Source organism: Myxine glutinosa, chromosome 2, assembly GCF_964187855.1.
Source record: "Myxine glutinosa chromosome 2, kmMyxGlut1.1, whole genome shotgun sequence".
NCBI lineage: Eukaryota > Metazoa > Chordata > Myxini > Myxiniformes > Myxinidae > Myxine > Myxine glutinosa.
In genome coordinates, this window is record NC_136262.1 from 29,197,503 (window position 1) to 29,222,502 (window position 25,000).

A 25,000-nucleotide genomic window follows, 5' to 3' on the forward strand; every position below is an offset into this window, starting at 1 on the left:
GCAGCTTCCTGTCGAAACAAATGCAACTTCCTGTCAAAACAAATGCAGCTTCCGGTCGAAACAAATGCAACTTCCTGTCGAAACAAATGCAACGTCCTGTCGAAACAAATGCAACTTCCTGTCGAAACAAATGCAACTTCCTGTTGAAACAAACAGAGGACGTATTTCTGTCTTTATTTAATTTTCCTTATTCCTTTGCCAGTAAAGGTTGTCGTGTTCTACAATATTTGCTGTTAAGATGTTTCTCAGCTATTAAAAGCAAGGTCTTGCGCATTTGTTTCATGTCAACTCTTTTGTTTTCCTTATTATGGTCCAAATCCAAAGCTTTACTGATGTAAACCTTGGCATATCAATGTGGCTGTTACACAATCCCTCTTTTTGTGGTGGTGGTCCATAGTATTGTCCGGTAGAGATTTTCTCCGATCATATGAACTTGTGCATGCTAGTGTGAGGTGTGCTAGTTAATTGGCCTTGTGTCCTATCTACCACCTTAGTATGGAGACACCTTTTGATGGTCAGGTAGAGGACTTCTGTTATGTTCAGCAAGAGGCAAATGACCGACGCTGAAAGCATAAAAACTGTAAATATGGTTTTCTCTGTCGGGCGCGCGACAAAGCACTCGACAACTTGTGGACATGGTGAGACCTGGCATTCTAGCAATCGTGGCATATGGTAGGTGCTGTAAAGTGCATAGAAGGCATAAAGGAAGGATACCTCGAGACCAATTCGGCACATGATGCTGAGTATATAGGTATAGAACAGGCCTCCATTGAGTTTCGCCAACCTCTTCTTGCTGCAGTCTGCCAAGCCACCTTTCGGTTTTTCGATCTCCGATGGAATTACGTTTTGAGTGCAGTTCTCAGAGTTTGTTGTTTCTCGTGAGCTGATATTTTTTGCAGCATTTTGATTATGTTTTTCCCAGTAGCTGATGAACTGCAGGGTAAAAATGAACACAAATGAAGACCAACAAAGTGAATAAATGGCAAATAAATGGACATGGTAATTCAGAAAACCAATTGAAATTGGTAACACATAGCATTACACACAACGCGTGAGGCAACAAAAATTGGATCAACATGTATCTATCCACACGTGGAGTGATTCAGTAACTGTAAAACTAGTGCTAGTAACAGCTTTTCACTCATAAACAATATTCAGGTAGAGGAGACCAGGGTAGGTTGTTGCAATGGTCATCACGGGTAATACTGTCACATCGATGGGTAACGCTCGCTAACGTGGCCTAGACACACCGAAGCGATGTGCTTGTTGAATGGCCAAATTAATGGAAGCTGTGCTCGATCTGGAAGGGCAGTTCCTTCCCCAGATGGAATCTGCAGCCTGTCGATCAACAGGGGTTGTTAACCTAATTTAGGTTTCCCCCAGGGATTACAAAAATGGCAAGACGGTTTTCATGCATGGGAGGTGGGAATGAGGCTGACAAATTATCTTATGGAATAAGAAAGGCTTCTTACTTGGTTTCTGAATAAGAAAGGTTTTGGTACTGCTGCTAATTTTCCTCTATACTGTCGCACTGTCACGTCAGTCTACATGCGACCGTTTATTACCACCCTGCACAGTGTACAGCCACACCCTGATCCTTTGAGTATGCTTTAGTCAAGGCCTGGTACTGGCCAATGTTGAGGTATGTTGCCCCTGACATGGCAAAGCCACACACCTCCCAAATCAAGGAGCACCCACCGGCTTGTAGACTACCAATGGCATCGCATCCTCTGGGGCCTCGTTATGGCTAGTGCCGCACTGGACCTGCTGTACTCAGAGTGCAGACCGTGAAAGGGTTTATCAAACCACACAAGGAACACAGAAACAGCCAGCATGACTCCTCTCCTTACCTTGTCTGTGCTTTGCCTGGTTATACAGAGAGGAAAAGGACAAATTGCACTTTCCTAGCTAGGCTCTACAAAAAAAACGACACCACCTCCCATGACATGTAAAAACAGGACTACTTCACCCTAACGGGTCCCTCGTTACAGAAAATGATCTCGCTTATGTGAGCATGCAGACCAAGTTAACTTAACATTCTCTACAATCTAAGAAATAACAGATTTCTACCTGCACGTGCCAATCCACTAGCACGTGTGCAGCGACGCTCAAATCCTTTTAATATTTGTTTATCCAATGTCAGGGGCTTTCGCTCTAACTTTTCTTCTGTGCAATATTTTGTTTAGCTTAACTCACCTGACTTGCTGGCTCTATCTAAATGTCAGTTGGACAGTGACTCTCCTCGGTTTCTTTCAAGTTACCCAGTTACATTTTTCATGGACTTGGTATCTATGCTAAGGACTCTCTACTCATAGCTCGTGAAAATTCTCTTGAAAGGGGCTCTCACGAGTTTATGTGTTTCCGCCTTGCTCTCATGCATTCAACAACATATCTCTTCTTTCTGTATCGCTCACCTTCCTTTCCCTCTTTTTTTTTCCTTTTTTTTTTGTATACAGAGTCGAGGCTCGTGAAAGAGCTAACATTTATCAAACAAACAAATCAAACAAACAAGCAAACAAAGTATATAAAAAGGGGAACGGTCGACAAGATAGGGAGAGAAGGGGAGGAAGCACACAAGACACAACATTTGAGAGCAGGGACATCGGGAGATGTGTGGGAGGGAGAGGGCCTGGGGGGAGGCAGGATAGGTATAAAACGCAAGGACACCAAGGACTTCCAGGAAAGAAGACAAAAGTCACCTAAAAAAAGTGGATTTGGGGTGAAATTAGCGGGGGTAGAAAAGATCAAGGTTTTGGATTGGGGAAGATAAGAGATGGTGGTGAACAGCCGTTTTAAAGACCTGGAGGGAGAAGTGGGATTGAAGAGAGTGAGGGAGTTTGTTCCAGAGGCGGGAGAAAAGAGGAATGAAGGAGTGAAGGTGAGCAGAGAGTCTTGATTTTGGCAGCTTAACCATAAGAGGGTTGCAGGCAGATCTTGTGCGACCTGTAGGAATATTTGGGGGACAGAGCCCAGAGAGAGCTGGGGGAGCAAGGCCGGAGAGGAGTCGGTAGAAGACGGAAAGACCACCAACCTGCCTGTGGTGAGTAAGTGAAAGGCCCTCGGAGATAGCGTCATCGCGGGAGATTCCAATGATTCTGAACGCTTATTGTTTCAACAGCGTGAAGACGAGCTAGGTGTGAGGCAGGAGCACCAGCCCAGAGGGGAGAGCAGTATTCCATTGAGCTGCGGATGAAAGCCTTGTATGTGGTGAGGAGCTCAGGTGTGCCAAGGAAGGACTTCGCATGACGGAGGATGCCCAGTCGGCGACTGGCTTTGGAGGCCAGCTTGGAAATGTGTTTTCCCAGGAAAGATCATGGCAGATAGTGAGACCCAAAAGCTTGAGTGACAGAACTTCTTGGAGAGGATTACTCCGAAAGTAGATGGGAGGGTTGTCCAGTCGGTCTTTTCGCAGAGACATCGTAAGAGTGTGAGATTTGTCAGGATTGAAAGACATGTTCCACTTGTTTGCCCAGTCTGTGATTTTGTCCAGGTCTGCAGAGAGTGAGGAGGCTGCAGACTGCCGATCTGAGGGATGACGAATGGAGCGGCAGAGAGTGGAGTCATCAGCAAAGAGATAGAGAGGATTTTCAAGAGAGTCAGAGAGATCATTGATGAAGACCAGAAAAAGCACAGGGCCCAGAACACTGCCTTGGGGAACTCCAGCCTGAACAGGAAGAGGAGATGAGAGAAACCCATTCAGGGCCACACGTTGACTACGACGAGAGAGGAAGTCTGCCAGCCATGCGTGGAGATTTCCATGGATACCAAAGGAGGAGAGTTTGGTGAGCAGAGCGGGGTGCCAGACCATATCGAAGGCACGTGATATGTCGAGGGAGACAGCTCTAATTTCCTGTTTGGCATTGAGGATCTCCATCCATTGTTGAGACAGCAGAAGCAGCATGTCCAGCGTAGAGTGACCTGGTCTGAAACCAAATTGATGATCAGAGATCAAGCCATTGGAGAAGAGGAAAGATTTCATATCCGAAGCAATGATGGATTCCATGACTTTGCTGATAATTTGGAGAAGGCTGATTGGTCTGTAGTTGCTAGGATCTGTTTTTGCACCTTTTTTGGGCAAAGCGGTGATGTTGGCTGATTTCCAAGCAGATGGCAGTTGACCTTGAGCAAAAGAGAGGGTGAAGAGAACAGAGAGAGGGAGTGAAAGAGCGGAAGAACAGGATTTTAGGACCTGTTGGCTGATGCCGTCAGGTCCAGTTGCAGAATCAGAGTCGAGGGTTGACAGAAACTTTTCCACCTTGTCAGAAGGAAAGGCCACGGAGTCCAGGAGCGGCTGGGTACGACTGGGTACGGTGGGTACAGAGAGGGATGGGTTTGGGACACAAGATTTAGAGGCAAACACAGAGTTGAGGCATTCAGCTTTTTCACGTGCGGAGTCAGCTGTGTAGCCATTTGAGGTAAGGGAGGGGATGGAGGGGGAACAAACACCAGAAACAGATTTGACCAGATGCCACCAGGATTTGGAAGAGGGAGACAGATAAGAGAGTTCGGTCTTGAGAATGGAGAGATATTGTTTCCTGGCTCTCCTGAGGGTGGACACACTTCTTTCGGGCTTTGTGAAAGGAAATGAGATTTCCTTCCTTTGGATTTGCTTTCCAGGAGACTAAGGCAAGTTGTTTCTGGGCAACAGCCTCACCACAAGATGCCATGGATTGGAGGAAGGGTATGACAACTGAAGACGAGATGGGATAAATCTGTGCATGAGAGAGAGCAATTTACTTTGGAAGAATTCCCAGGATGAGTTGATGTCAGAGGTGGTAGAGATGGGAGACCAGTCCAGATGATTGATGGCTGCTTGAAGACCGTGCCAGTTGGCCTGAGTGAAATGCCAGACTCGTCGACGCTGAGCAGGCTCCCTGAGAATGGTCAGAGAGATGTCCACTTTAACAAGCACATGATCAGATGAGCCGATTGGAGCAGACGAAGAGCAGCAGACATTTTCAGGGAAGTTAGTCATAACCAAGTCCAGAAGAGAAGATGCTCCGTTGACTGAGATCCGGGTCAGGAAATTGACAGATTGTGTCAGTCCCAGTGAGTCGCAGAAGTCCTTTGCTGAGGAGCCATGGCTGGTGAGAGCGGTACTCACACCCAGCCAACTGGCATGGTGACAATTGAAATCACCACATATGAGGAAGAGAGAGTTGGGATGAGTAGACAGAAGTTGGTCCATATTATCAGACAGTGAGATGTAGATGGAGTCATCACTGTTTGGTGGACCGTACAACACACATATGAACAAGAGGTGGGAGCGAAGGGGAAGCCGTAGCCAGAGGTATTCCTGGGGGTGAGGTGGAGAGAGTGCAGTGCAGGGCAAGTGAGGAAGAGAGTTTTTGATAAAGATAGCAACCCCACCTCCAGGACGAGGCTCAGGTCTATCATACCGGAGGAGGGAGTAACCCGGGAGAGATACTAAGGAATCAGAGATGCAATATCTGACTCTTGTGCCGTGCACACGATGCAATATCTGACAGCATGGACAGGGCTATTTCACTATAGCCTTCTGCACGCATCATGGTATTTGGTGACTTCAACGTTTACCACAAGGAGTGGTTGGTACACTCTCGTAATACTGACCTTGCTGGTATCAATGCCTATAATTTCTCCATCTCTCAAAATCTCACCCAAAATGTTTCCTCTCCCACTCATATTCCTGAATGTGTTTCTGATGAAAGATACTTGCTTGATCTCCTTTTGTAGTCTAATCCTGATGTCTGTGTTGCCGATGTTCTGCCTCCAATTGGTAACTTGGATCATTCCACTGTTTCTGTTTGTGTCTCTTACTTCTCATTCTCAACTCCAGTGCATCCTTTTCATCGCAATGTGTTTTAGTTTGGAAAAGCTGATTGGGATGGATTCTGTTAATTTATTGCCGATGTGACATGGACCTAGGCATTTAGTGTTGGTCCTGATATGGCTGCCGATGAAATATCCCAATGAATTGGCCCTAGTATGGACATTTACATTCCCTCATGTACCTATAAAGTGAAGGTTCATTCCCATCCATGGTTCACTCCAGCTTGTGCAAGAGCAATTGCTCATCGCAACCACTATTTCAAGCAGTACCATGTGCTTTCCTTCATCCAAGAAAGTGACTTCTGTTGGCCATGTTTTCCTTGAAAATTGTGTTGGCCCCTTGAAAATAATAATGTTCTGTCCAAGATATCCATGTATGCTGATGACTCCTCACTTTATGGTGCATCTGCTGATTCACTCGACTCCATTCATAATGAGGTTACAGTTTCACTGGACAATTATTTGGAGAAGGTGTTGAAGTGGGGGCATCACTGGCTGGTAACCTTCAATGTAAAGAAAACTAAATTGTTGTCCATATCTCGCTCTAGAAACAGGTTTTTCCCTTCTGTGCACATGGGGTCTTCAACCTTAACAGAATCATCTGAGTTTTGGCTTCTTGGTCTGGACCTCCATTGGGATAAGTACATTTTCGGTATTGCCAAGAGTGCTTTCAAATGAGTTGGTTGTCTTTATCGAGTGCAGAGGTATTTACCTCCTGGGGCCATTTTGTACCTGTATAAGGCAACTATAGACCCCTCATGGAGTACTATTGCCACAATTGGGCTGGAGCACCAGCCTGCCAATTATCTTTACTTGATAGGCTCCAGAAACGCTTAGTCAACCTGGTTGGTGTGGTGATGGGTTCAACCACTCTCTCACCGTAGGTCAGTTGCCACTCTTAGATTGTTCTAGAGGTATTTTCAGGGCAAATATTCTGTTGTACTTTCTAACTTGGTTCCTCCTGTACGAGTGTTTGGACACAAGACTCGGTTTGCCATCTCTGCTCACCCATACACTATAGCTGATCCAAGATGCAGAATGAAAGGCTATGCAGATAGTTTTATCCCTCGTGCTGTCTCGCTGCGGAATTCACTACCTGTAATGTGCTTCCCATTATCGTATGATCTAATCAGCTTCAAGAAGAATGTCAATTCCTACTTCCTATGTCTTTGAGGATTAATCACATTTAACTGACTTCTGCTACTTCCTGTGTCTTGGATGTTTTCTTATTTCTTTCTTTATTTATATTTATTTTGTTTTGCTTTATCCTTATGTTTTTCTAACCTTCCCTCAGCCCCTTACCTAGAGGGTTTTATGCCTTGTTTGGGGCGATTTCCATTAAGAACAAGCGTTACGCCTTGGTCCCCCGTCGGTGAAGTGATGTGAGTTGACAAAGTGGAAGACGCAAGGCGGCCATATTGGATTTTGATGTGGCGACCCAATTTTCAATAGCGTTCTTCCTTATGCGTAGATACACCCACACACCAGATTAGAAGTTAGTAGTTCGCTTATTTTTCAAGATATTCCGTTTACAAGGTTCAGACATACATGGCGGTGGCCATCTTGGATTTTGACGTGGGTTGCACCCACACACCAAATTAGAATTCGGTCCTTCGCTTACGCACGGACGCACGGACGGACGGACGCACGGACGGACGCACACACGGACGGAGGGGAAAACCATAGTCCCCCTTTCGCTCCGCGGTGCAACGGGGGACAAAAATCCTGGCTAGTATGTGCCCTCCTCCACCGTAACACTATCATCCACTGGTAAAGGATGTGGCTGTGTAAGAAGAATTTCTTGCAGATGCTTTCTTGGCATATATTGATTCTCGGGAATTGCTGTTATAGTTGTGATCATCATCAATGCACTATACTCGTGATGGACCATTGGTGCTGATGAAGCAATCTCTGGGCAAGGGTTATGCTCGGTGGCTTGCCATTGTCTTCCCAGAAACCAGTCAAGGTGGGAATTCATAATTTGTTCACTATGTTGGCTATAGCTTGCCTATTCTCCGCAAAGGACACCGTGAGACCTTTAACGTCCACCAGCTAATGATGCCAGATGGGATGCCCAGTTCAATGTCCAATTGAGGGACAGCACAAATGAGAACACCAGGGTGACGGTGTTGCTGGGTTGAAATTAGAACTCAGGGTAGACAGCTTAGAGGTGAGTGTGCGTACCTCTGGGCCATCCTGCCAGCCTTCTCCTTCAGAGTAAATTCAATTTAACATGGACGACTGGACTGGACTGAGGCTCAGGAACTTTTATTATATTTATGTATACCCCTTGTATGCGTCATCGGGCAAGGAAGTTGTTCCTTGCCTTGGACAGCTCATGTCGATATTCTCATTTACATGGGACAGCAGTGCAAGATCATACTCGACTAAACCAAAGGAAATTATCCATCACCTTGCCTTTCTTCTTTTCACGCCGGTAACGTGAACTGATGTGCATCACCACCAACATCGTCGGCGTGGCTACAAAGATAAGTTGGAGCGCCCACAAACGGACATGGAGGATGGGGAAAAAATGGTCAAAACACACGTTCTTGCAGCCTGGTTGTAGCGTGTTACACTGGAAGTCCGACTGTTCATCACGCCACACTGACTGTGCGGCGACCACCAGCACAAGCATACGGAATATGAAGATGACGGACAACCAGATGCGTCCGATGACGGTGGAGTATTTAGACATGACGTTGATTGTGGCGAAGAGACTGGACCAATTCATGTTGAAGAAACCAGATCTTTCCTCTTCTTCTTTGTTTTCAGGTTCAGATATGCTGTATCTTCAGTGCCTAGGGAAAGAAGGTTTGGAAACAGTTAATGAAAGGTTTAATCAGCAATGATTTGAACAAACTCCCTCACTCTCTTCAATCCCACTCCTCCCTCCAGGTCTTTCCCCATCGGCTGTCCACCACCATCTCTTATCTTCCCCCATCCAAAACCTTGATCTCTTCTACCCCCGTTAATTCACCCCAGATCCACTTTTTTGAAATACCGACTTCTTTCCTGGAAGTCCGAACAATGTCCACGTGTTTTTTTTTTAACTCTCCCACCCCCCCCCCTTCTTTCCCATGCCTCCTCCCCCCAAGCCCTCTCCCTCCCACAGATCTCCCGATGTCCCTGCTCTCCATCTTGTTCTCCCGTTCCCTTTATCATGTTTTATGTGTTATGTGTCAGTTTGTCTTTTTTGTGATCAATGTTAGCTCTTACACGAGCCTCGACTTTGTATACAAAAAATAATAATAATAAAAAACAATAGAGAAAAAAAAATCAAACTATAATTTCTGCTTCTTTACTTTGGAAAGAACCAACAAGTAATACCAATTCTTATTATTATTATTATTACCAATAATATTTATTATTACCCCGTTAAGGGAAAGGCAAATAGTTCGCTGTCTGTGTGTTTGTCAGTCTATGATCGAGGAACTTCAATTGAATTTCATATTTTGAACACCGCAGGAATTGGCATGTTAACACTTTCAAAAACCTGCAGTTTGGGGATATCGCAAGGGGTCTCGTCCCACGTGCGCACAGTGGTAGAGCAATATTGCTTCAGTCTGTCTGTCTACCTGCGTGGCAGTCAAAGAAAACTGAAAATCATACCAAAAAGGAAACTTGCTGGTTTTAGGGACGTCATATAAAGGACACAAACAACTGGAATGGATAACTAATTTAACGTGTTAAATAAGGTGGTGTAAAAGACGGTGTTTCCCAAATGCATCAGCGGTGGTGAACTTCCGCTTAATTCAAAGTTTTTTTTACATTGCTTTTGTTTTTTACAAAATGTAAATGTCGTTTTCTAGAACCTTTAAATTCTTAAAACATGAAAGAAAATTTTTTTTAAACCCCCTTTCTAGAGCCTTTAAAAGTACACAGACACCGATTTGTTTTTTGTGAAGTGATTATATAATTTTTTAAGCAATAAACAAATAACTGAACGTGGTTATTAATTCTCAAGAAATTTTTGAGATGTCACAGTTACAAAAGCAAACCCGTCAGGTGCCGATCATAAAAATTCCAGAAAAACGAGATTGCCATGACGTCAGATGACGTATTCGAGGGAAAGTTGTCTCAGCACCCAACAGATAATGGCTGCACAACCTGCTTCAGACTCGTCAGAAAGTGAGTTTGATGAAGAATTTTCTGATCAAGAATCCTCATATTAGGTTGGAGACTGAAGGTGATTCATATTTGAATTTGTAATTCGTTCAGGATGCAGGCGATAACTCGCCTTCTCCACAAAATACACCATAGGAGCTATTTAACGTCCTCAATTATCCTCAAGATGACGTGGCAGGTCACGTGATATATGACATAATCAAATCGCCCTTTTTGGGGGTGGGGCCAATCAAGCGTAAAAGGACACCAAAACACATTAAAATCTTCCTTCCAAGATATTTATTCAAGGAAAGAACAATTAAGTGTTAAGTGAAGCCATATCAATTAATTAAACCAAGGATGAATGTTTGTGTCTGTGAAACGTTAAAACTTTTATATCAAAATGGAATTATATATTTTGAACACTGAAGAACACAAATCGCCTTGTTTACAATTCCAAAAATCTTCAATGTAGCATCATTTGGACACAATTGTACACCATCACGACCAATCAAATTTGCCGCTCACGCTCTCAGCGTTGAAGAATATCGAGATTCAGACAAAATCATGGCTCATCTGTCTATAATAATGAAAGGCAGTGTCCGTCCGTCCGTCCGTCCGTCTGTCTGTCTGTCTGTCTTGTTAACAAGTGTTAACATGCTCTCTCTATACCAGTCTGTCTCCTCCATAACTCCAAAACCATGAAACCTAGCGGCCCCAAACATTGAATGCATACACCTGGACTTCCAACAGATTGCAATGATGAAAACTGGGTGTTTGGGTGTGTTAAAACACCATTTTTGAGGATGATTAATGAAGTGCTCATAAGAAAAAACCCGAAAAAGCCTTACCAATATGGCAGCCCGCCATCTTGGTCAGCCCACTGCCACTTGCTGGGTTATTTAGCCACCATTTTGTTTTGGCCTATTCAAACGTGCTTTGCCTTGGAAATACGATCGATTATTATCATTACATAATTGAAGCATATCATCAAAATCTGGATTTGGATTGGAGGATTGTATCCTGTAGACTAAATAAATGTCCAAATCTTGAGTGAAATATGACAAAATTTACCATAACTAGCAATTTTATAACTAAGTGTATATATTAATTTATTTAAGCGAGGCTGTCATTCTCCTTCTGTGGTTAGTTTTTTATGCCTCCGCCGACAAAGTCGCCGGAGGCATTATGTTTTCGGGTTGTCCGTCCATCCGTACGGGCTAAACCTCGTTTTTCACAGCAACCTTTTGTCCGATTGAGACAACACTTTCAGGGTAGGAGTGACACCCATGCAGAAAAGTTTTTTTATGATAAATGTGATGTCATAGGCCACGTGGTATGGCAGCCATCTTGGATTAAAAGCAAATAATTAAAATATATATTTCTCGGAAACCACTGAATGGAAAAATTTGAAATTTGGCACATTGTCAAGTACTCCCATTGGGAAACAAAAGCATGATAATGATGACATCATAGGTGAAGTGATATACCAGCCAAAAAAGTTTTTATCGAATTCCTTATCCTAAAAATCTGAAATTGCATGCACATGATCTATGACCCATTTGGATTGAAATATTAAATTTTTGACATCATAGGTCACATGGTTTGGCAGCCATATTGGATTGAAGGAAAATATTAAATAATTATATCTGAAACCGCTCACTCTGTCGATGCGAAATTTTTACAAATATCATCTAACATCACTGTTGCATATAGTTTGAAAATGATGACGTCATATGTCACATGGTTTGGCAGCCATCTTGGATAGAAAAACGAACCTTATCCGATCAACACGAAACTTAACAAACGTGATGCCCTACCCATACATATGCAGAGTGATGGCATGTACTCGATGTGGGACTTTGTGGAGGCATATTGGCCACATAGTCGCATTGTTCTAGTTTTATTTAACTTAATAATAATTTTAAACTTAATTCATACTTCCATGGGATAGGGTGTCACTCCACTGTACCTGCGGTCTGTTTTTAAAATTCATCTGCCATTTCAACCAGAAGCAATCGGCTTGCTATCACTTGCCAAGCCAGCCATTCCTTATCCCCCATTTCGTTGGAGTGCTTGCTGGAGTGCTTAAGCCGCTTGGCGAGAGCTCCACAAATGAAGTCAGGAATACCTGTGTACTTAATTAATTAGTCACGACACGAGGCCGGGGAAGTTTGGGTGTGTTAAAACACCCTTTTAGGTTTTGAATATGATTAACCACTACTTGATGAACGCTATTCAGGCTGCTTTTGCAAGCCATGGCGTTACCGTAGATAGGGCTTCCTTTTGTTTTTACGTACCCATTTTTTTTATTGACTAACATTTTTGTGCGATATATTATACCTCCTCTCCCTTCCTCCCACCTCCTCCCCTCTCTCTCTTCTTCCTCCCCTTCCTTTCCCTTCCCCCCTCACCCTCCATCCTCTACTCCTCCCCCCTCTCCTTCTCCCTTTCTTCATATTCCCGTCAGGAAGCGACTCATTGTTACCCAGCGATGCCGGGTACCTTTGCTAGTAGGAAATATAATACAGGTTTTCACCCCTCAGCCCAAATTGGGCTAAGGGGTATTGTCGTCACGGGCGTTGTCCGGGCGTCCGTCAACTTTTGGTTTCCGTCAATTTCAAGGAGAACGGCTTGTCCGATTAAATCCATTTTTGCAGTGCGTATTGGGGTTGAGTAGAGGAAGGTTCCTTTCGAAAATGGGTGCGCTGCGATTTTCAATATGGTCGCCACGGCAGCCATCCGGGCGTCCGTCAACTTTTGGGTTTCGTCAATTTCGAGCAGAACGGCTTGTCCGATTAAATCCATTTTTGCAGTGTGTATTGGGGTTGTGTAGCGGAAGGTTTCTTTCGAAAATGGACACGCTGCGATTTTCAATGTGGCCGCCACGGTAGCCATATTGAAATTGGTTTCCGTCAATTTCGAGCAGAACGGCTTGTCCGATTAAATCCATTTTTGCAGTGTGTGTTGGGGTTGACTAGAGGAAGGTTCATGGGCGCGCTGCCATTTTCAATATGGCCGCCACGGCAGACATCTTGAAATTGGTTTCCGTCAATTTCAAGCAGAAAGGCTTGTCCGATTAAATCCATTTTTGCAGTGTGTTTTGGGGTTGAGTAGAGGAAGGTTCCTTTCGAAAATGGGCGCGCTGCGATTTTCAATATGGCCGCCACGGCAGCCATCTTGAAATTGGTTTCCACCATGCATGGGCTGAGGGGTTACGCCCACTTTGCGGTGCTATTTATTGTATATACAATCCTTACGGTCTGCCACTGGTAACATGTAATCCAGTGCTATCAATCACATGGTCAGATTGTCTGTGACTAAACCAATACCCCTTACTGGCTTTGCTGGTGGGAAGGGTGACTGTGACAGTGTGACACCCTGCCAGGACCAAAAACAACACCTGGCAAAGGGCAGATGAGCTCTTGTGGGGAGCTCCTATGGTATTCCCTCCATCTGTGTCGCTAGTGAATAAGTGATCAGCCAATCAGTGACGTTGTGAGAATCAGTGACTCGGGTCGAGACCGGTTCTTCGCTCACCGACCCAATATGGCAGTGCCCGTTCGTTGTTGTGTACACATTGTTCTTTCTGAAAACAGCCTCGTCACTCAATCTTCTTTGATTCGTTTTCAACGATTTAAACAATATTATGAAAGATGGAAGAGTCTGGATGGTATCGAGAAAATAATCTCCCGACAGTTCGCTACTACGAACGAGGAAGGCCCTCTGAACCCCGATCTGGGTTGTCATCGAAAGTGTTATACAAGCACCGGAAATGCACAATAACTTGTGAAATATTTGACCTAGGGTACTCAACATCTTACTAGTGCGTTTTAATGCCAGTTAGAGCAGTGATCGTGAAGAAATCCAACCAGAAGTCACTGGTTGTACAGCCAGTAAGGTATGCCGAGCAACTAGTACTACCTGCTAATGATCAACCCGTTTGTATCTCTAAAGAAGTATTTGCAATGATTTCTCCTAATTGGGGATTGCAAATGTTGAGAGCTGATGCCCAGAGATTAAATATGAAAACTAGTAATTTGTTTCATATCTTTAACAGAAGATATTCATTTAGTAAATGTATCCTCTATGTTCCAGGTTTCGCTGAACAAAACTAAATTAACTCGAGCAGAGAGGATTTTATCAAAGGCTGATTCGGCTTTTTCAGCATCACTTCCTGATCATGCATCGATACTCTCTCTGAATGATGGTGAGTGTCAGAAAGCATCTCTAAAGAAGTTGTCTCGCTACCTTTCCACCATCCAAGCCGGCTACCAAGATAAGTGTTCATGTCCTCCCTTTTAAATGCATTATTGACAACCACTCAGTAGAGCGCATACTCCCGCCGTGGGTTTAGTTGGAATAGTACGTTTTGTTTAACATCCCCTCTCCCCAAAACAATAAATGAAAAAGAAAGTAAGCCCTAACTGTCAGAGAATTAATTTTGATATATCTCGGAATTAGAGGAGAAAAACATCATTTAAGAATAAGAATAAAAGCTTTAATGCAATAAAACAGAAAAAAATCTTTCCCAAAAAAATTTCCTGGATCCGGAATAATATCCTGAGCTTCACCAAAAACTAATCAATTCTTCCGTATCCCAAGGGCAATCATCCCACCAACTTTCATCCAAATCCGTTCAGAACTTTTCCAGATATCTTGTTCACAAACACACGAACACACACACACACACACACACGGACGGACACGATCGAATGCATAACTCCCTGGCGGGAGTAATAAACCTGAAATTCACAGAGCCAGAACCAGAATTATTTATTTGGTCTGGGAAGCCCATGCGAGGTTTCTTCTTCTTCAGCCTCTCAACCATGGGTGAATATGCGATCTTTTAAAAAAAAGTTGGAATTTTGCCAAACCTGTTTTATTCGTTTGTTAATATACCTCAGCCATTGCAAATCTGGAACTAAGTCTTTATAAGTTCATCAAATACTGACACCGCGAATGACATTCGCTGAGCTAAATAGTAAATGTTGATATCTCTTCTGAGGTACATTAAAAAAAAAAAAACAGTTATAAATCATTATACGTATCAAACGATACATTTTATGAAACGGAGAAACCTAATACACACTTTGGTGGTTTTAAAATGACAGAATATGTCTTTATTAGAAGAAAAAAAATGAACATTGAAGACGACGCTGCTAAAAAAAAATACACCGCTCTAACGCATAACCATGAGTTTAAACTACATTTACAACAAATATTAAAACTATTTTCATATCACAATGTTAAATATAGAATATATAGAAGACAATGTTAAAAATAAAATGAGCCCTATCTTCCAATGGTAAAAAAAATCCTTCGAAAAATTCCTGGATCGGGAATAATATCCTGAGCTTCACCAAAAACTAATCAATTCTTCCTTACCCCAAGTGCAATCATCCCAGCAACTTTCATCCAAATCCGTTCAGAACTTTTCCAGATATCTTGTTCACAAACACACGAACACACACACACACACACACACACACACACATACGGACACGGGTGAATGCATTACTCCCTGGCGGGAGTAATAATGGCAAGTACAGGATGTTCCAAAAAGACCAGGACAACTGTGGTTAATATATATGTTCAGGCCCACAAATGATACAACAATACCCTTTGGTTTATATGATACAGAAACTCATAAAGTTTTCTGCACACCATTAATACACTTCAATGTGAGCTCCGTTTGTTGCGTGCAGGACATCAAGGTGGTACACGAGTTATTGCTATAGTTGGCTCAGCATGTTTGCGTCCACCAATGCACATGCAGTTGTGATCCAAGAACGAAGATCCTGCAGATTTGCCACCTTTGTGTTCTCGACAACATTTTTGACAAACCATCACCGAAAAAAATCAAAGGGGTTATGACTGGTGATCATGGTCCGTCTCGGCCAATCCAGCGACGTGGAAATTTTTCATTCAAGACAGCATGAACGACTATGGCTCAATGAGGGGGAGCACCGGTCGTCCTGTTGAAAAATGATATCAGGTCGCAGGTTTTCAAACTGTGGGAAGGTGAATCCTTCCAACATTTTCATGGAAATTGTTGGTCAATGTATACTCCACAAAAAAAAATGGATCCACCAAGCGGTCATGGAGAAGGCCACACCACACATTGACGTTTGGACTGTCGTGTATGTGTTCAATAACCACACGGGTGTTTTCAGAACCCCAGATCCTCACATTGTACCGGTTGACCTTCTTTGATACATGAAAGCAAGCTTCGTCTGTGAGCATCACCTTTTTCAGGTAATCTTTGTCATCCTCTGTGTGACTGAGCATTTCCAAGGCAAACGCCTTGTGTTTGGGTCCATCATTTGGTTTGCATTCCTGCAGAATCTGCTCCTAATAGACATAAAGCTTCAGTCTTTTATGCAAAATCTTGTGTACAGTAGTGGTTTGTAGTCCCAGTTCTCTGGATGTGTGTCGGATTGATTTTCTGGGACTTCGTTGAAACGAGTGACGCACTCGTTCAACGTCTGCTGCCCTTGTGCTTGGTCAACCAGTACTTTCTGTTTCTGACAACTTTCAGTCTCCTTAAACCCCTTGTACCACTCTCTGATACCAGTCCACGATGGTGGATTCCTTCCATACCTTGTACTCTCTGAAACTTGCAGGTCGGATCTCTGTCTCTGGAACTTACACTGAACTTGCAGGTCGGATCTCGTCTCGATGAACCATTTGACGAACTGAGCTTTCTCCTGCAGAGACGCCATTTTATTTTTCATTAAACCACCAGACCTGAAAATAAAGAATACTTTGAGTTTCTGTATCATATAAAACAAAGGGTATCGTTGTATCATTTGTGGTACTAAACATATTAACAACCACATTTGTCCGGGTCTTTTTGGAACACCTTGTACATTCATCAGAAACTTGAATTTATGATGAATATGAGTCTTGTAAGCAAACTAAGATTGATGGTTCACATCATTGGGTCTACTTGTTATGATAAGGATGATTTGATAGTCATATAATCCAAAAATGGAAAATAATATTGTAATCGTCTTTCCACAGATGCACCCTCTTGCACTGAACATGGCTGATTTGTACGTCCTTTATTTTCAGGTGGTTTGTTACTCTGCGCTCGCGAAGCGAAAGGCAAGGTTAAGCATTCGGGTCCGTCCATACGTCGTACGTACGTACGTGCGTGTCTGCGTTTTAAAAATTCATTTTCTCGGCAACCATTGCTCCGATTGACATGAAATTTTCACCATAGGAGGGACTCCTGCAGAATATTTTATTGATTATGACGTCACAGGTCACGTGGTAGGGCGCCATTTTGGAAAACCAAAAACCTTTGCACCTCCATATCTCAAAAACCGCTGCACAGAAATAGGTGAGACAGGTCTCATTGCAAAGAACTCTCCATGCAGAATAACATATGTGAATGATGACGTCATAGGTGCCGCCGTTATGACGTCATAATTCGACAAGTAAAAAACTTTATCCGATCAGGATGAAATTTCTTGAGCATCTTCTCGGTATAAATTGATGCAGAAATAAAATTATAATGACGTCGTAGGTCACGTGGTTCGGACTCCATATTGTTTTGAGTGAAAAACCACTAAAATCCAATTTTCTCTTGAACGACTGAACAGATTGAGGCCAAGCTTTGCAGGCAGAATCGCATACCCATGACGAAGAAAAAAGTCAGCGAGAATGATGTCATGCGTCACATGGTTTCGGAGTTATGACGTTTTTAAGCATAAACTTTTAAAACCAAGCTCCTCCCTCATTTGTGATCCTATCGAGGGGAAACTTCACAGATGTGTTCAGCATATCAGTCTACTAAAATCACCTTTTGGAATTTGCGATAGGTCACGTGGTTTGGCAGATATGACTAATTAAACGAAAATATTTAAAAATTTTATAACTGTTGAACCGCTTCATTGATCGACGTGAAACTTTATATTATAGTAGAGGTATTGAAGTGTAACATGTGTGCAAAATTTCAAGATGATTGGATGTACGATCTGGAAGCTAGAATTTGTTATTGTGTGAAGAAGAAGAGTCTTCTAGAGTGGGCATGGAATTAATTATCACACTGCAAATGACGAGCAGGCAAAGTACGGAACGATCTCGCAGGGTCATTTTGACCTCAAATAAAATTCTGATTTTAGATTTGTCAATCGCTGAGGTATATTAACACACGACCAAAACAGATTTAGTGAAATTCCAACGATTTTTGACGAAAATATAACATTTGTGTATGCATTTCAGTAAAGTGAAGTGTGTGCCGTGTCAGCATTTAAAATATTGAAACGTGGCTCATTGTAAATAACTCCATATGGGGAATAGGTGTTGTTAACGATGACGTCATTGGTGCCATAATTACGACGTCATAATTCGACAGGCACAACGCTTAGTCTGATCAGTTTGAAATTTATTGAGCATGATCTATGCAACAATTATTTAGAGAATATAAATTTATGATGTCATCGCTCACGTGGTCTGGCAGCCATATTGGATCAAAAAAAAGAAACGTTCAAAAATAGAAGTTGGCTCACACCAAGTTGACTAAGTATTCTATGAATACCATCTAGTTACTCAAAGAAGCTGAGATTCTTCAAGATGAAAAACTTATCATGTAAGTTTGAGGAAAAGACATAGTGGCAATCGAAGTGCGATACCATCGGCCCTGTTTTAAGGATTACAGCAATGTAGTCATGACGCAGAAGGTAGCCAAAGAAAGGAGCAAATGTCTGGAGGGGAAAGTGTTCAACAATTTCTGTCAGACAGATATCGAAGAAAGAATCATGACAGTTGAGATCTTTCATATGATCATGACAGGCGAGCAAATCATATGAACAAACTCAGGGATATCTTCAATGAGATTTTGCAAGGAATGTGCCCACGCGAAGTAAGCAACTCGCAGTCAGTATACCTCAAGGAGAAACTGTCTCATCGTTATTCTCACCTCCAGTTCATCAGGCCCACTAGCAGAAATATGTGTGCGATGGTGTAGGCGTGTGGTCAAGAGAATTTGCTCTTGACCACTGGGAGTCATCCAAGACCAGTAGTTCCAAGGAAACTTTAGAAGATGAGGATTCAGTTGAACTGCAGGAGTGGATAAAGAAAGGAGAACGTTTGTCACTTGTATCCGTCTGGTATGTGCATTAACCGGGTAACAAGTGAAACGGGAGGAATGATGGACAAATGATCTCCGACTGCTGTGGATTTTGAGACTGCGTACGTGGAGGAGATAGTACCATCTCCCTTATTCAACATTATTGCTTGGATAACTGGGGCTGCAAGTGAACTCCATCAGAAAGGGTTTGTACAAACATCTGAGGCCAATCATTGAAAGCCGCTGTTCATCGCTCAGGAGGTAGTTTATCTTTCATCAAAAGGTAGGAAGCCAACTCCGAAGCATTTTGCTCTCAGGATGACTGAGGCACCTCACTGGGTCCTCAAATCTCATTTACATTAAAGAATGGTTTTGGCCACTGCATGTCTCATTCGAAGGTCCTTGAACATGGTGCAGCTCTTGCATCGATACAGCTTGGACGGGAGGATATTGTCCCTCAAGGATTCAAATCCAAAGTGTCAACTACTGTATGAGAAAACAATGATTTCACTGAGGAAACGTTGTCACTTGTGAGGACATGGTACAACACAACACGACCAGTGTCTTAGTTCAGCATCATGATGGTGACACCACCTGTGAACCTATTCACACCAATAAAAAGAAGAGGAGCTCTGTGGCTCCACCCTCCAGTCCCCCTCAGCCCCTCTGCCGCCTCCTCCCCATCCCTCTCCACCTCTACTGCCTCCCCCCCCCCCTCCACCCTCTACCCCGACAATATCGTTCCCCACTGCCAAAAGGTTAAACAAGGACCATCCCTGGTTGACAATTCACTGATGCAACACAGTCCATGTATCCAGTAGCGCCATATTGCCTTAGATCTGACCTATTGTCTGGAAAAGTTGCTGGAAATGTGTCAACAAGCCATCCCAGGTTAGACAGGATTAGACATCTTACTAAAATAACAAGTTCCCTGCACAGCAGCACTCGTCTCCCGGAGTTAACCCAGGAAAGCAGCACTCGTCGCCACTCACTTGCCATCTATTTTCTGGTGCTCATGAGCCATCATGATCCTACAATTTAATTGGACTAGGGCATGCCCGTACTATATCTATATCTAAAATTATATCCCCCCCTCTATTTACATGAAATGGTTTGGTTCATGAAATGTTTTGGTTCATTCGCAACGCCAAAGCGAACGGCGAACGCTTTACATGAAATGGTTTGGTGCATGAAATGTTTTGGTCCATTCGCAACGCCAAAGCGAACGGCGAACGGCTTGCGAGTACAGTGACAATCCCCCCGGGGTTTTAATTAGTTTTAAAACATCGTTTAACGCCAACATAGCGCCAACATAGTTTGCCGACGGGAAATAAATGAATACGCTCTCAAATGTGCCATCCGAGGCAGAGTGTGTTCCCCACGTTCGGCACACGCGATAGCTCGCTGCTCTCTGATTGGTTGAATCGTTTTTTGGACATAGCTCGGTAAGTAATTGTCCGATTAATATGAAACCTTGAAAAGGCACATCCTCGGGTCCCCAGCAATATACCTGGCAAGTTTAAAGTATATCGGACCCGTGGTTGTCGAGAAACAGCGGTCACAGACAAACAAACGTACAAACGTACAAACAAACAAACACACAGAGATTACTGGAATTATAGATAGACTAGGGCATGCCCGTACTATATCTATATCTAAAATTATATCCCCCCCTCTATTTACATGAAATGGTTTGGTCCATGAAATGTTTTGGTCCATTCGCAACGCCAAAGCGAACGGCGAACGCTTTACATGAAATGGTTTGGTGCATGAAATGTTTTGGTCCATTCGCAACGCCAAAGCGAACGGCGAACGGCTTGCGAGTACAGTGACAATCCCCCCGGGGTTTTTATTAGTTTTAAAACATCGTTTAACGCCAACATAGCGCCAACATAGTTTGCCGACGGGAAATAAATGAATACGCTCTCAAATGTGCCATCCGAGGCAGAGTGTGTCCGCCACGTTCGGCACACGCGATAGCTCGCTGCTCTCTGATTGGTTGAATCGTTTTTTGGACATAGCTCGGTAAGTAATTGTCCGATTAATATGAAACCTTGAAAAGGCACATCCTCGGGTCCCCAGCAATATACCTGGCAAGTTTAAAGTATATCGGACCCGTGGTTGTCGAGAAACAGCGGTCACAGACAAACAAACAAACAAACAAACGTACAAACGTACAAACGTACAAACAAACACACAGAGATTACTGGAATTATAGATAGACTAGGGCATGCCCGTACTATATATAAGCTAGGACGTGCCCGTACGTGGGTGCCCGTTCCTTGCCAAAAAAAAAAAAATAATAATTTGTGTAGGGGTGTGTGTGTGTAAACATCCTAGGGCGTGCCCGTACGTGGGTGCAAAAAAACATGCGTGCAAACAACAACAACAAAAAAAAACTTTGAAACCACGTGGCAGTAACGACCACAGAACCCCCCCCCCTCTATTTACATGAATGGTTTGGTCCATTCGCAACGACCACAGAACCCCCCCCCCCCCTCTATTTACATGCAATGGTTTGGTCCATTCGCAACGCCAAAGCGAACGGCGAACGGCTAAATCGCCATAGCTCGGTAAGTACTTGTCCGATTAATTTCAAACCTTGAAAAGGCACATCCTCGGGTCCCCAGCAATATACCTGGCAAGTTTAAAGTATATCGGACCCGTGGTTGTCGAGAAACAGCGGTCACAGACAAACAAACAAACGTACAAACGTACAAACGTACAAACGTACAAACGTACAAACAAACACACAGAGATTACTGGAATTATAGATAGATAACATTGAATGGCTTTAAAAACACATTTTTCAGGAACTCCAGGTATATTTTCCTATGAGTTTGTTTTTTACATTTACATGCTGTATGTGGCTTAATTTTAGAGTTAAACTCAGATATGACCTTCTGGGATATGTTATTATGCTATGAAGTCATCAGGTGACCTTGGATGACCTTGAAAATGCAATAAATTGAAGGTGCATATGCATATTCTTATTAGTTGATAATACATTCATATGCTGTTTCTGGTCTATTTTTGGAGTTATGTGCAAATTCCACTCTGACAACTCCAAACATAATTGTGTAACTTTTTCAAAAAAATTCACCCAAAGTCAAAAAAATAGCTCAATTGACATCAGTAAGGTATCGCTTTCTTCAATTTACCTTGCTTCATGTGCTGCTTTGCCTTTCCAATCAGTATACGATTCTGTAACAAACATTTACCATGTCAAATCACGAAAAAAAACTAGAGCAATGTGACTGTGTCGCCAATGTGGCTCCGCAAAGTCACACAACGGGTAGATGCCCTCGTTCACTGTCCTAAAAATAAACGTCTGATTTAAATCCCTTCATCTGTTTTCAATAGTCACATTTTCCCCAGCCATGACAGGTTTCACATCGATCGGTGAAGTGGTTTTAGAGAAGGGAATTTTTTAAATATCGGCTTTCAAGTTAATATGGCTGCCACACTGCGTGACATATGACCTTTAAAAATGTACACTCTGCATATGTATGGGTATGGGATCACGTTTGTGAAGTTTCGTGTTGATTGGGTAAGGTTCGTTTTTCTATCCAATATGGCTGCCAAACCACGTGACCTACGACATCATCATTTTCAAACTATATGCAACAATGATGTTTGATGTTATTGTAAAATTTCGCATTGATAGGGTAAGCGGTTTCAGAGATATAATTATTTAATATTTTCCTTCAATCCAATATGGCTGCCACACCATGTGACCAATGATGTTTTCATGATCATCTTTTAATCACCATGCCTCGTCAATGACACAAGTAAAGTTTCGAGTCAATTGATTTGGTTGTTTTGGAGAATAAGTTTTTTTAACTTGTTTTTAGGTTGAATCCAAGATGGCTGCCATACCACGTGACCTATGACGTCACAATTATCATAAAAATATTCTGCATGGGTGTCACTCTTACCCTGAAGGTTTTGTCTCAATCGGACATGTAGTTGTTGAGAAAAACGAGGTTGAGCCCATATGGACGGAAGGACAGACGGACGGGACGGACAGACAACCCGAAAACATAATGCCTCCAGCCACCTTCGGGGGCGGAGGCATAAAAAATAATTAATGAACAATTAATGATGTGAAAATTATAGTAAATAATAAAACTGCTCAATGGAATACTGCTCTCCCCTCTGGGCTGGTGCTCCTGCCTCACACCTAGCTCGTCTTCACGCTGTTGAAACCAAAAGCGTTCAGAATCATTGGAATCTCCTGCGATGAAGCTAACTCCAAGGGCCTTTCACTCACTCACCGCAGGCAGGTTGGTGGTCTTTCTGTCTTCTACCGACTCCTCTCTGGCCTTGCTCCCCCAGCTCTCTCTGTGCTCTGTCCCCCAAATATTCCTACAGGTCGCACAAGATCTGCCAGCAACCCTCTTATGATTAAACTGCCAAAATCAAGACTCTCTGCTCACCTCCACTCCTTCATTTCTCTTTTCTCCCACCTCTGGAACAAACTCCCTCACTCTCTTCAATCCCACTCCTCCCTCCAGGTCTTTAAAACAGCTGTTCACCACCATCTCTTATCTTCCCCCATCCAAAACCTTGATCTTTTCTACCCCGCTAATTTCACCCCAAAATCCACTTTTTTGAAATACCAACCTCTGTCTTGGAAGTCCTTGGTGTCCTTGTGTTTTATACTTCCCCCCCCCCCCCCCTTCCCACGCCTCCTCCACCCAAGACCTCTCCCTCCCACACATCTCCCTGCTCTCAAATGTTGTGTTTGTGTGCTTCCTCTTCTCTCCCCATCTTGTCTTCCGCTCCCTCTTTTTATATATTTTGTTTGTCTGGTTGATTTGTTTGTGAAATAAATGTCAGCTCTTTCACGAGCCTCGATTCTGTATACAAAAAAACAAAAAACTGTTCAATCTATATGAAAGGCACGTGTAATATTTACTATATGATTTCTTATTTATAATCGTATGTTGATTTTTGGTTGTTACGCCAATTGTAGTAAAACAAGGTGAACTGCTAATTTCATGATTAGTTGCCATGGTTACAAGCCAATAGCTCCTTAGTGAGAAAACCAATTCGAGGGAATTTTTCATTTTCTAACTCCGCATACCCGATTTATGTGGAAAAGATGTTTCTTAAGTTGCGCCAATGAACACTTGCCATGGAATCTGTTTTCTAGCAATGCCACGGATTATGGGCCATGGCCTCGCTGGGATTGTTCACCGAATCGTGCTGCGTTGCAATTTGCTCAGTACCACGTGTTTGGGAGAGTACACAATAGGTACCGTATGGTACACTGTGATTAAGAGGCAGGACTATCTGTCTGTTTCATCTGATGACATCTGGGTGGATTCTGGTGCTGGTGCTGGCTTCCGTGGGGTTGAATGGCTGGTGGATGGAGCTTCGTAGGCAGACAAAGAAGGCCCCCTGAAAGAAAGCAGGGATGTCTGAACAGCTTTCTCTTGTTTCCTCCTGAAGAGCTCCTTGTATCCATGCAAAGCACTTTCCATCGCCTGTCTGAATGCCGTGCTTCGCTCAACATTTGGGTCACCTGTTTGATAGATGGCCACAATTTAGTCTAGGAGGTTGATGGACTGTACCATCTTCTTCATAGTCAGCTGTTTCGATGGTGGCATTGCTGCTTCATCTTTCTTTTCCTCATTGTGGACCCGTTGCTGCTCCAACTGAAACAGCTCCTCGTTGGTCAAATCCTCGACGTGGGATTGGAGCAAATCATGCACATCAGCCTGGTCCACCTCATCACAGCTGACCTCCTGTGCCAACTCCACAATGTGGGACTGGACAGCAGATACATCTTCAAACCCCTGGAAGCTGTGCATGCACCAAGGCCAAACCTTCCTCCACACACTGTTCATGGTCGCCATTGCTATCTCGTCCCACGATGCACCGATGTTGTTGATGGCCTTTTTGATGTTGTAGGCCTCCCAGAACTCCCTGATGGTTGGTTTATTCACTCCGTCCGTTTCGGTTATCAGCTGTCTGGTTATCAGCATTGTGCGCCAC

General features: G+C 43.3%; 1 protein-coding gene across 1 annotated transcript in view; it reads right to left on the bottom strand.

Moving 5' to 3' along the window:
• Positions 1 to 25,000, bottom strand: part of LOC137421947 (gap junction beta-2 protein-like) — a 29,738-nt gene that overhangs the window by 1,971 nt on the left and 2,767 nt on the right. The window contains exons 2-3 of the mRNA XM_068108549.2: positions 8,225 to 8,612; positions 715 to 933 (exon numbers count right to left, since the gene is read on the bottom strand). Coding sequence (XP_067964650.2) covers positions 715 to 933; positions 8,225 to 8,545 — 540 coding nt within the window. The 5' untranslated portion in view covers positions 8,546 to 8,612. The remainder of the gene's footprint in view (positions 1 to 714; positions 934 to 8,224; positions 8,613 to 25,000) is intronic.